General features: G+C 56.1%; 1 protein-coding gene across 2 annotated transcripts in view; it reads right to left on the reverse strand.

The window, feature by feature from the left end:
* The window catches only part of TMEM104 (transmembrane protein 104), a 50,156-nt gene that overhangs the window by 14,661 nt on the left and 22,259 nt on the right, over window positions 1-13,236 (reverse strand). For both annotated transcript variants that reach the window (XM_031469024.2, XM_031469023.2), the window contains exon 9: window positions 1,351-1,444. In XM_031469024.2, the coding sequence (XP_031324884.2) occupies window positions 1,351-1,444 (94 nt within the window). The remainder of the gene's footprint in view (window positions 1-1,350; window positions 1,445-13,236) is intronic.

Below are 13,236 nucleotides of genomic sequence, written 5' to 3' on the forward strand. Positions count from 1 at the left end.
TCAAATACTTCCTATAAGCAGGCTTACAAGGAGAAGATCGGCTGGCCGGTAATTCTGAGCCCCGGCTGAGCCTCGTTTTTGGACACAAGCCCTGCTGGCACTCAAGGAGGCTCCATTCCAACATCTTACTCTGGAACTAGCGTGACCCTCACGTTCTAAGTAATGAGTTTGCTTTTTGTCCCAGGTGGTCACGTTAATTTAACCCAGGGCTTTGGAGCTTGTGAATGCAATTTGGGAAAAGCATCCTGTAGGTGAGATAGGATCTGACCAGCTGGATGGGGTAGACAAGGCAGCTGGCCCTGTCCAGGTGTGTGGGTCCTCCTGCTCCCTCATCTCACCTGGTTGGTGAAGGGCAGGCTCATCGAGCTAAGAGGCCCCAAAGCCCACACACCAGACAGCTCAGTCCTGCTCTCGTTTCCTTGCAAAGAAGGACCAAGAGTGGGAAGAAGCTACAGGCTGGTGAGTCCAGCTCAAGACAAGGCACTGACAAAGTACCCCTCAGGGTGGCACAGGAGCCTTTCCGCCATGAGCCCTGGATTGGAGGCCACCCCGTCCACGTGCTGCAGAGCCTGCCCCTGCAGGGGAGGGGGGTGGGCTGGATAACCTGGCAACTTCCAAGCGAAGATGCGCCAGGACACTCCTGGGATGCAGTGGCTCCTTAGGCTAGGATCTTGCAACCGATCTCAGAGCATCTGTTTGCCAGCAGGGGTGGCAGCGACCACACACCCTCTGGTAATGGGCCCAGGTGGGTCAGCCGCCTGGCTGAGGATGAGGTCAGAAGTGAACGAGCTCCCTCCTGCAGACCAGATATTGGGGGAGAGACCCCCAAACCCCCACCGAGGACAGAGGCATTCTTGGTGAGTGGGCATTGACAGTTAGAAGGTACTGTGGATGGGGTGTCTTTTCACGCCCTGGTGGCTGGGGACGCAGAGGTGGCTGCCATGGCCCACTGGGTTTTATGGCTGAGCTGCACAGTGTGCCCAGGAGAACAAAGAGTAGGCTGCTGTCCTGCCCTGAAGGGGGCACAGCCCAACCTAGGCCTCCAGGCACCACGGAGACCAGCCACCAGCCTGTGGGTTGGTGGGATCCCAGCACAGTTGAAATCAGGTCCCAGGCCTAGTCCCACCTCTATCTGCATTATGTGACCTCGAAGTGACTTACCTTTTTCAGTACTAAATTTCCCCACCAGTATAAAAGGCACAGAGCACCTGCCTCCTCCTTGCCCTTGGGAGTCCACGGAAACGTTCACCACCTTCTAGCCAGGGTGGTGAGCCCACGTGGCCATCTCAGGAAAGGCTGAGGATGGGACGAGGTGAGAAAAGGTAGACTCGAGATGTGTGTCAGACTCACCGATCCATCTCATCAGCGAGGTTAGGATCTGCAGGTACTTGGTCTTCTGGACATCAAAGAAGGTGAAGGGTCCGAGGAGGAGAGTGAAGACAGCCTGGGTGACGGAAATGAGAGTGAGAGGGGTGCAGAGGCTGCGCTGCATGTGGCACACTGTATGCATGGGGAGGGCACGTCATGTATGTGTCTGTGTGTAGGACACACTGTGTGTGGGTGTTGGGGGAAGGACACACCGTGCATGTACGGAGGGCACGCTGTGTGTGTGGGGAGGGCATGCCGTTCATGCAGACTCCACCCATGGCCAGGGCCGATCCTAACCCAGGTGTGCGCCTGTACCGGCAGAGGCTCCCGGGGTTCAGACAGCATGACCTGGCGAGTTCCCAGGGGGCAATGGGAATGAATCCACAGCTCTGCTTCTCTGCCGTTCCTCACACTTACTGTCTTAAGACTACTTTCTAGGCCAGTCCCGGGCGACATCCTGGGGACACTGCCCCCTCGCTCTTCTTCTCTTCAGCAAGTACTGACTCAGGGGTCATAGGCTGGCACTGAGCTGGCACGAGCATGAGTCAGGTACGAGACCCAGGAAGATGAGGTTCCAAAATGAACACCAGGCGCACCCCAGGTCCTCACTGGGAAGGATGTGGCAAGGGGGTGGGGGGACGATGCAGGTGCCCTGATGATACAGCACAGTGGAGAGGACACCACCCTGAAGGGCTGAGAGGAGAAGGCTCACTGGGATGTTGTTTATCAGCAATGTTTTGGACGTCAACAGAAGGGGAAGCCTGGAGAACCAGAGCCGGTGGCTTCCAGGGCAAACCTGCCAGAGAAACAGCGGGACCGAGGAGCAGGGGCTGCATCCAGGAGAGCTGGGAGTGGGGAGTGTGGGGGTGGGGGCCTGGCTGGAGAAGTGGGGGCCACTGGCCCTCATCCCCTCACTTCTCTTCCTCTCTAGAGAACAGGGGAAAGCAAGTGTTTACTTAGGGGCAAAAAAGAGAGTTCAAACCCTGTCTTAGAGAGCTGGTCTATGGGAAATTCGAACCCTCTTTGCGAAAGAAAATGGGGGTGAAAGTGGCAGTGGAGACCCGGCCTGGAAACCGAGGGAAAGTGAGGATTTTCGTGCCAAATGGGTTGCTCAGGGAGCAGAGGAATTAAAAGCTGCTGGTTGGAGTTACGATGATGGTACCATTTCCAATCTGCCACTCGGAAGCAGTGGAGGCATCAGACCTTATTAACATTTACACTGTGCCATTTTATCACGTTAATGCTAATGACACTCGCCAGAGATGTGGCAGACGGCTCCAAGCCCGAAAGTGGGGATTGGGGCCCACTTCGGGGAGTCGGGTCTGGCCCTGTGACCTGGGTGAGCACATTGCAGCTGTTCCGCTGCCAGGCCGGTCTGGCTCCCCCCAGCCCCCCCAGTGATGGGCAGGCGGAAGCTCTGGGAGCTCCTGGAGCGGAGCTGAGTCCGTCCCTCCCCGCCCTGCCCGCAAGGAGAGCAGGATGTGGGAGAAGCTGTGACCTCTTATCCAAGTCCATTATCACTGTGAGGATGAATGACAGGAAAGACTAAAGTGCTGCTTAAGGAAAGGCTCTAATTAGCTGGGGTGGGTCAGGCCTCCTGGCAGTTGCCAGGGCTGGGAGACTTTTGGAAAGAGCTTTCTCCGGGGGCCTGCAACCAGCCCAGCTTCCATCCTGGAAGGAGAAGCGTTTCCATCACGGAGGGAAGGGGGAGACAGAGGAAACGGGCTCTCTGGGCAGCCCTCACCTGGCCCCCTCCGGTCCAGGGCCATAGCGAGGTGCAGGATCACCAGCTCTTGGCCGAGCAAGTCTGTATGCAGCAGCGTCAGCAAGTCATTTAGGAAAATTACCACTTCAGGGAAACTTTCCACTGATGAATTTCCCTTTTGAAGGATGGGAGAGGGACATGTCACGCGGGAGAATATGTACAAAGCCACTTGCTCCAGACGTCCCCAAATGGCCCTGGCCTGCTCAAAACTGGACTCCAGGGAGCCCCAGGCTTGGTGCTGGGGTGTTTCACCTCTGACCTGGTACGCCTCTCACTGAAAATACAGTGCTCCAGCTGCGGGTGCTGGACATTTTATGTGGGAGGTCAGATCTTGTCTTGGAAGCCTAAAGACTGGTTTTTAGAAGGTTCCACTGTGTAAAAACAGGGGGATCGCAGAACCAGCCTCAGAGGCAGGTGGGGAATTCTGCTCCTGTGGGCTGTGTGGGGCTACCCCTCCAGGTGGGAATCCACCTTCACCCCCCTCCTCAGCAGATGTTTATCAAGATCCTATTACACAGGACACCCCCCATCCCTTTTTTTCTGAGACTAGAAAAGGAGTTTATTAGGTTACGCTGATACAGACAACCGCGGGCCACACAGACGAGAGGTGCCTGTGTGAGCACTGAGGGGCGGCTGCTGGGGTCTTTTATATGGTGGGGTCACAAGGTGCCTGATAAAACACCCCTTTTTATACAGCCCTGCAGGATGGGATCCTGCTGAGAGCATCCCTCATTTAAAGAGACCAAGCGAACGGACACACATTACAGGGTGGACTCAGAAGTGTGTGCAGGGTGCCCACTGAGGACCAGGAAGTGAGTCAAGAGCTGAGAATGGGGGTCCACCCCTGCCAGGCTTTCTTGGAAGATTTGGTCAACGGCTGTGGCACCCATGGCTGGATGGCAGCTAGGATGTGATTTCTTTCTTTCTTTCTATTTTTTTTTTTTTTTACCTCTCAGGAGCACAGAGTGACTGCCCGGGTGGGGAAGGCGCAGGGCCAGCTGCCAAACAGCAGCCCTCGCATGGGGCGGAGCTCCCGCAGCAGAGGGAGCCCAGACCAAGACTCACACACAAGCACAAGCTGGGGCTAATTAAGGAACAGGTGTCCTCTGCAAATTAGTTCGAGCCAGACTCGGCATCCGGGATGGGAAAGGACAGAGGATTCGGAGCGGTGGCATGTGTGGCCTCGCCATGGTGTGGCTGCGAAATCTCGGGGAAGAAATGGCCCCAGCATCCCAGTGGTTCAGCGGGGACAGAGCTCATCTCTGAATGCTGAACAGCTGAGGGTGGCACCTTCTGTTTTCCCTTCCCTTTTACAAAAAGGAGAAATAAGAAGCCAAGAGACAGCCCATCCTCCTGGGCCTTCCTGTCCAGCCCGTAGGACATTAAAAATTAGCTGGCTCCTTCCCAAACCCCCAAATGCCGTTGATCAGCTCAAACTCAGTCTTCGTTCAAGGACTCTCCTAGCCCGACTCATTACAGGAGGCAGGGACACCAAATGCTGCAGCCAAATGTGTTTCTTAAAAAAAAAAAACAACACAACAATTCTTTGGTTTCTCATGAAACCTTCAAACTGGTCACTGGAAATAAAGTCTGAGACAGACCCGGGGGTGCAAACGGGGTCGCTCGTGTCTCTCTTTCTTCTCGGGTCGGTGAGTTTAGATGTGCACCAAAGGCCCCGAGGCAACCCTGCCAGTCTTGATGGACAGGAGGTAGCGCAAGTTCCCCAGGCAGGGCTGGCAACGCCGGGCCAGCAGTGTACCGGTGGCACTCTGAATCTCACACGGAGTCTAAAACTCAACACAGCCGCCTCTCCTGTGTCCCTGGGCTGGCTCAGCATACTACCCACCTCCAATTACCCCGCTCCAGACTCCCAACAATCTCTGACTCCTTCCTGATGGCCTGTGACTGCTGTAAGTTGGTGGCTTAAAACCGTAAGAATGTGTTTTTCACAATCCTGGAGGAGAAACAGGATGCACAGCGCAAGGGCCCGTAACCTTGTCTGGGAAGGGCTGGGGTGCGGGTCACAGCGGCCATAATACGTGATGTGAGAGGGATCAGGTGGGCAAAGGGCCCGGGGCAGGGAGCTCAGGACCGGGGAACTGTCCTGATCCCTTTGTCCCTGTCCTCTGCCTCCTGGGCCCAGAGCCAGCTGGTGCCAACGTCGCCTCCCCACAGTCAGCCCCAAGCACACCTGCGTCTGTTCAACTCACAAGGGCTCATCACCTCAGAGAAGGCAAGGCCCAGCAGCCCCATGATCTGGTTCCAGCCACCTTTTTCAACCTTGTCTCCAAAGATACTAGCCCCAGAACCTGCGGCCCAGCAGCCCTGGGCTGTGTGAGCCCCGACATGCCCAGTGTCTTCCTACCGCTGGGCCTTTGCTCAGCAAGCTCATCATGCCACTTCTGCAGGTCAAAGTCCCACCCAAAAGTCTGCTCCTTCACCCTCGTCTCCCAAGTCCCCTCACTGGAGTATGGCTGTTTCCGGGCCAGCCACCCCTCCCCTGGCCGCCATCTTCTTTCCCAGCAGTGCTCAGCACAGCGCCCCCTACAGGACTGACCGGAACGGGGCACATGCCTGGAGGGCAGGGCGGGCAGGGAGGAGCCCCACTTTGCCAGCCTCCACCAGAAAAGAGACCCAAGGACAGGGGCGTAAAGAGAGTCCTGATCTAACTCGCAGCTCCTGGCCCACCAGAGGCAGGAATCAGTGTCTGGGGGATGTGGGGCAGGCTGGGGATGGCTGTGCTCGGAGATTCCCGGGACAGGACGGTGGCTTTGCTGAGATCCCGAAGTACCGATGCACAACCCAGCTGGCAAGGCTCAGTCTCTAACTAGGGACACTGCTTTCCTCTTGGGAAATAATCAGCCCCGGCTATAGGCTGGGAGAGAGGAACACATGCTGTGCTGCTACAGAGAGCATCACTGCCTGCCTCCAACTTCTGTAGTTTTAACCCTACAGCCCACCGCCCTCGGGGATGAAAGTCTCCAATATAGCTCATTCCTGCTACACAAGATGAGCTCAGGATTACTGGCCACATACTAGGTCCTTTGTTTAAATGTGCAAAATGGGAAAACAGGGGTGTATCAGCATCAGGGCACAGAAGCAAAGAAATTTCACACCTATCTCCTCGTCCCCAAATTTCTCTGCAAGCTTAGCTGGTCAGAGAAACACAATGAAAATTTTTACTTTGGTGCTAATTCCAAATTAAGTGCCAGTGTAACCGGCTGCAAAGTCCCTGGGTTCCACCTTCTGCCTACATATCTACCATGTCAGCCCCAGCCGTGTCTTCCCAGCTGCTGGTCCGTGAACCAAACCATCACAGCAAAGGGGTCCTGTGATGAGGTCGCCACCGATGCTGCGGATCCCCTGCGTCTCACAAAGTGCTCACTCACACGAGGCTTCGTGTCACGCTCCTGGCCATCAGTGAGGTCACCAGGCAGGTGACGATGCCCCATTTTACTGATGAGGGAGCTGAGGGACTGGAGAGGTTGGGAGACAGGGTGAGAAAGCGGCAAAAGGGCCTGGGAGCTTCCTGATCCGGTCCCTCTGACCGCAGACTGCATCCTGTGTCAGGCTGTTTCCCTCTCTGACACCTCCTCCCCTGACGTGGAGCTAATTCTCACCCTTGTGCCTTTACCCTTGTGATCACTCCTGCTGGCAAAGCATTTCCCTCTGCCTTCTTTATTTCCATCACCTTCCCAGCCCCGCTCAAGCACCAGTCTCTGCAAGTTTCTCCAAATGTTTTAATCCTCTCTGGACTGATCACCAAACCCATGGTTGGTATCACATTACTTAGTTCTTGGAGGTTCTGTGTTACTCCTTGTTCATGGGTTGATTCTCTGCCCCCAGCAGAGCGTAAGCACCACGATGGCGAGGACTGCATCCCCAGGCACAGCTTGAGACGCTCAGTGAGCACGTGCAGCACATGGTGAACTGGGTGGAGGAAGTGGCTGATAGGAGGGTTTAATCCTGCAGGGCGGGAAGAGGCCACCCCAGCCTTGCTGACATGCCTCGTTCGTACCCTCTAACGCTGGGAATGTCTGAGTTGTCAGAGCAAGTGGTGCGCAGGTATGCAGAGGTCACCTGTTCTGCCTGAAAGCAGTTCATGCAACAAGTCTTGGGATGCTGAACGGTGATACGTGGCCTGATCTACACAAACACACAAGGACGAGTAGGGGCCAACCACGCAGGAAACAGGCTTGGCACCCATGGGGCCCCGAAGGGCCCATTCAGGCAGAGATGGTGGTACCCTGGTGGCACTGCTGAGCTCTCCGGACCCATCCTAGTATTTCAAGTGATAAAGGAAACAGACGCCCATATTATAGGGCTGTCCTTGTTGGATGGTAGGGGTTAAGAGTTAGTGGGGGTTAATGGCAACTCAGCATGAAATGATCCCTAAATGGGAACTGAACTTTCCAGGCGTCCTTGAAGTGCAGTGAAGAAATGTTCAAGGATTCTATTTTTATTTCTCAAGTGGCTATGAACATTCTGGTTTGGGAGTTTGTATTTTCCCAACTTGAATTACAATGTCTGGCGATTCATCCACGAACAGGAGGTGAGTTCTGAGGCAGCAAGGGACAACGGAAGGACCAGAGGCTTCGGGCCACATGCACAAGGAGGGGGTATGTGTCCTGCTGTTGCCCCAGCTAACCGTGAGACCCTGCAGCGCTCGGGAACTTCTCAGAGCACATTACGTGTATGCAGAAGGTATTCAAATAAACGTTAGCCCTTGACCATGTGACCCCAACAAGGATCAGCATATACTCGAGGACACCCCGGCTGTCCTCCAAACATCCCAGGGGGAGGCATTTGAAACTGAAGCCAATTAAGGACCAATGTTAGGTCAACACTAGTCTTACTGGACTTCCTTTTTCTCCACCCAAGTTCAATAATGGTCCAAATGCTCTTCAGGGGGAGCTCAAGTTCTTCCCATCCAAACACGAAGGATCAGCCATCAGGCAGATGACTGTGAGAGGACAGGAACAGGTGCTGGGGCTGAAGTCACGTGGGCAGCTTGTGTACCGAACCCAGTGAACCATCATCACAGCTTATTTGCCAAAACCTCAGGACGCGCTGCATCGTGCCACCTAGAGGAGGTCGCCTGAGATCTGCAGGAGGCCTGGCACTTCCACATGAAACTTGGAGAATGAGGTTTCAGAAACAGCACCCCCCACCCTCGGGGCAGAAGACGGGCAGCAATTTCTGAAGGCCCGGCCCAGGGAGGGGCTGACCCGGAGAGGGGACTCTGCCAGGACAGGCTGCTGGGCTTCAGACAACCAACCCAACCATGATGGGGACACTGCCAGCCTTTTACTCACTGATCCCTCAAATATGTTTACCTGGTGGAGAGTGACTAATGAAGACAGATGGAGGCTGGAACGCCTCCTCAGCACACGTGTTCCCTCTACAGCAGGGTCTGTGTCGGACCGACACCTTCCTGGAAGGCACTGCTTAGAGCAAGTCACCATGTCTTAGGATCCCTGGGTACCCCCCCACCACCTTCCCAACCCTCACCGAGACGGTCCTGGGAGATGCTTACTGAATGGATTGAGAGACTGAAGGATTCAGGTGATGCCTGAAGATAGAAATGGAGAGTTGATGCTCAGATATTCTGAAGAAGCACACGCTTCTTGAGCACAGAAGTCAACTCTCTAAACCCAGCTATTGTCTCATGACTTCCTTCAGCAGAAAACCAAGTCCACTCATGTCAAACAATTCAGCCTCATCCTGAATGAGTGAGCCCAAGATATGTAACACCTGTAGCTCTCACCAAAAGGGACAAGCGTGTACCTGCTGGAAGATGCTGGGCCCGGGACAGGAGGGTGCTGAGTCCCAGCCAAAAGTTCAAGATTTCCCCAGGGAGCTCTTAGTTAGCCACTGAGCTACAGAGCAGAGGCAAGAAACCCAATCCACCTGGCAGGAACTTGACAGCCCATCAGACGCGTGGATCAGGCAGCTGGCCAGGAGAAATGACTTGTCCCTATGCCCGGTTAACTGAGAAGAGGATGAAACTCTGGGACACCTTCTGGAAAGAGACACAGACTGGCCAGGGAGGTGGTATCTGAACAATCTCTGCTAAACTACGGTGAAAACCATCTCTGATACCAGGGAGCCTGGGAGAATGATTTCGAGGAGAAACCATGGAAGGGGTGGGCGCACACACACACGGGGAGAGGGTGGCCTGGAAGGGATGGCGAGAGCCCCCTGGACAGAGCCAACGCAGCAGCTGCACGGGATGGGAGTCCCCTGGACCGTCCATGCCAGCTGAGAGGGGAGGGCCAAACACAGGATGGTCCAGGCTGCTGGGCACTGTTTCCAGGTCTTGAGGAGCCTGGGTGATGTGATCTCAGCCCTGTCAGCCCAGAGACAACCAGGCACTTGGAGGGCAGGTCTCAGGCTCCCTCTGTCACTCCCTGAACACACTGACTGAAAGGCCGCCTCTGACTTTTTGACAGTTGAAAACATCCCCAGGTCCCTTTCTCAGAACCCTCTGCTTCCCTCTTTTCAAGGCAACTGGAAACAGAACGGGCCTAGGAAAGAACCCAAATTACTTCTTTTTCTGAGCCCCCTAGTCTAAACAACCCCCAGCCTACCTAGATGAGATAGAAAACCCTTACTTAGGAACCTGGGCTCTGTATCCAACTTCTTTGGATGTGGTTTTTGCTCTGAGAGGGAAAAAACAAAAAACAAAAGAGGATGTCCCCTTTCTAACTCAGATGGTGAAAAAGAAAGGCTGGGAAACTCATCCCAAACTTCTGTTACTGAGCACCGTGGTGACTTACCAGGAGCCCGGCTGCTTAACTCAGTTTTAAAGACGGTGGGAGGAGCTCCCTGGGAAGGAGAGAAATGTCATGACCCACGGGAGGCTCCTTCAGTGCAGGGTGGCCTGGCTATGTGCCACCAGGGAACGGTTCATGTGCTGTGACCACTGCTAGAGGGAGCCCAGGTCCTTCCAGAACGCACACTGTGGCTCCCAGGCAGCCATCTCCACCATCACATCACAGTCCCCTCCCCGCCCAGCCTTTGGAGTCAGGAGGAGTCCCGGAAACTTGTCCGGGTATCATCCCCCACACTATGTCCAAGTCCCCAGCTGAGAGGTGGCTGGGGTGGGGGGGTTGCGTTCTGAGGGGATGCTGTTGGCAAGGAGGGAGAGTTCTGCCCACGGACAGGCCACCCTTATGCCCAGAGCCTTTCCCTGCTTCCCGACACTCCCCAGGAGACTGACCCACCACTCAGAGGAGGCTCTACTTGGGTGCAGGGTAGAAAGAAGCTCGGAGAACAGGCAAGTGAAGCAACATTACCACGCACCTACTAAGTGCCCAGACAAGGCAGCATCTTCCATCTAAGAGCTCCTTCTAATCCTGACACTCTAGAAGTTGGTTATTAGCTCCATGTTAAAAAACTAAAGTTGAGGGGAACTAATCAACTTGTCCAAGATCTCGTAACAACCAAGACGCAGCTGAGATCAGAACTCCGGATGTATCTATCCAAGGTCTGGCCCCTCTTTAGGGCACGCGACCGCCTCCCTTGATTATGCCCTAGAGAAACAGCCTCTCCACCGCCTCCTCCACGCCCCTTCAAGGCTGGCTCCCCGGGCGCAGGAGGGAGGGCTGGTCCAGCGGTGTTAGCCCTGCACGGCTGCTGCCTCCCTCACCCTCTTACTGGAGGGCAAGCCTGCGGGTCTGTGTTGTCTCTTTCTCAGCTGAAAAGCCAGATGGTACCCGTTGGTGGGCAGAGATCCAAGGACTTGATGCCAGAGCTGCAACCCTTGTGGTTTGGGGGGAAAAGATAAATATTGTGGAAAACCCACACGGTCACTTACTCACTGATTATAAGCCCTCGGGGTTTATAAAGGACAGCCTGGCTCTGCGCAAGCATGAAAGGGGGGGGCACACCCACACATCCAGGGGAAAAGACCCAGGGGCTTGACTGTGAACCAGGTGGGCTGTAAGAGCACTACGACGCGGGGCTGGGGAGGGACAGGAGGCGGGAAGTGGGGTGAAGCAGGGGGAAGGCTGGGGGCTCTGCCCGGAGAAAAAGACCTGACTTAGGTACTGGTATGTGTTCTAAAACTTCACTGCCCACATTTCAGGTGCCAAAGAAGAGGTGGCAGAGAAAGAGACGGGTGATGAGCTGTCCTCGACCTCCTGGCATGGGGACAGCTATCTTCAGCTCCAAAGTCGGGGCCCCTAAGTCCTTGCTTGCTGAGGGGCAGCTTGTCCTGGCAGTGAGGAGCAGAGGATGGCCCACGCCTCTGGGAGAGGAGGTTTTCTGACTGGAGCGGGGGCTGCCAGCTGCCGTGAGCCCTGGATGTCAGCAGGCTGAAGGGCTGCCCAAGGGACTCGCACAGGTGCTCGGCCACAGACCCAGCAGCTGTGGCTCACCCGAGGGGTCTCGATCCTTCAGACATTCACGGAGCAGCCCTTGTGTGCAGCCCTCACATACACGAGGAAGCTGGAGGTATTCTTGCTTGGCCATGTGACCAGGGGCTGGGGAACAGCTGTCAGGGCCAGGCTAGGGATCAACTGATCCTTACACGTCCTCAGAACAAAAGGACCTGAGGGGAACAGGAGGGCTGGTGACACTCTGCATGGTAGACTGCATTGTGAGTAACGGGGGGTGGGGAGCCTCTGGCCACTGCCCCTCAGCCCCCTTGGAAAAAAGCACCCACACCCCAACCACCTGGCCCGGTCAGGAATTAAGATGTTCAGATACTCAGGGTGATGGGCGGTGCATGAGCCCCAGGGACCTCAGGATCCGCAGGGCTGTTAGCGCCTCCAGTAACCAACTGACTGCTTCTGGTGCCCCAGCCCCAGGGAAACGAGGAGGCGGAGCCATCACGCTGTCACCTCAACTGCCTGGTGCTCATGCGACACTCCAGGAGAGGTGCCAGGTGATCACTGCAGATGCTCCCGCCGACCCTCCTCATCCTACTCTGCGCAGGGAGAGCCAGGGAGAGTGGTGGTGGCAGGGACGCTCTGCGCTGGGCTGGAGCGGAGGGAGGGAAGGAAGTCAGGTGCCCAGGACAGGGGAGCCCTGCAGAGAGCAGCCATACAGGCCTGGCTGGCTCCACCCCTTCCCTGCAGGATTCTCTGCCTGGGCACTGAGTAACCTTGGAGGTGGGGAGGGAGGGGAGACGGCATGTCAAGCGGGCTGATTAACAAGCTCTGTCAAGCTGGGTGTAAGAAATCACACTAACGACCCCCCCAGCCCCCGGCTTCCTCCCTAAGTCCACGGTCAGAGCGAGAGGCCTCTCTGTGGGGCTGGCACATCGTGGGCGCCAAGAGAAAGCCACAAGCACCAACCACAGGGACCCGGCAGGGAACCTGTTGATCACAGGTAACAAAGCAGCCACCGGCAAAGGGCTATTGCTGGAGCCCCTTTTCTCCTGGGGACACTCAGAGTCTGAAACCGGCCTGATCAGAGTAGGAGTGAAGCTGTTCCCTGTCTGCACTGAAGCACCTGCGGCATCAACTTCTGTCTGTTACTAGTGACGCCAGGCTGGAGACCTGCGCTGTGGGCCCGTCTCTCCCAGAGGAGGCCCGGAAGGGCCCTGAGCGCTGCCTCCTTGGCCGGCTCGGGAAGCACACCTCCAGGGGCACCTGAGCAGGCCCCTCCCTAGGAGGCAGGTGTCAGCAAGACCACGCGTCCCCAGGAAGGGCCTGGCCAGCAGGCTTTCTCGAAAGGGAGGGTACACAACATCGCCCTCCGAGCTGGCTGAAAATGTAGATTCCTGGGCCTTGCAGCCCTAAGACACTGCTACACAAGGCCTGGGGTGAGACCCAGCAATCTGTATTTTTAATAAGCACCAGTGGTCTGGCAACCAAGCACTCAGACCCCATGGAGGCTCTTGATCCTGACCCGGGGGAGGGGGAGGGCTGGGCAGTGTTCCCGGGGCCGGTTCCTCACCCCTCGCGGGGAGCACGGCCTCCCTGCAGCGGGGAGGAGGACGCTGCCAGAACCCCTTGGATATCACACGCCAGGGGCCCTCCAGCCCTGGTCAGCACCCAACCCAGCCCAGCAGTCTCTCCCCTCTTCCTGTCAGGGCTTCCAGAGAACGTCTCAATCTGTGGCTAAAGGAAGTTCTTCCTGTAGCTCAACTCGAC

Source organism: Camelus dromedarius, chromosome 16, assembly GCF_036321535.1.
Source record: "Camelus dromedarius isolate mCamDro1 chromosome 16, mCamDro1.pat, whole genome shotgun sequence".
Taxonomy (NCBI): Eukaryota; Metazoa; Chordata; class Mammalia; order Artiodactyla; family Camelidae; genus Camelus; species Camelus dromedarius.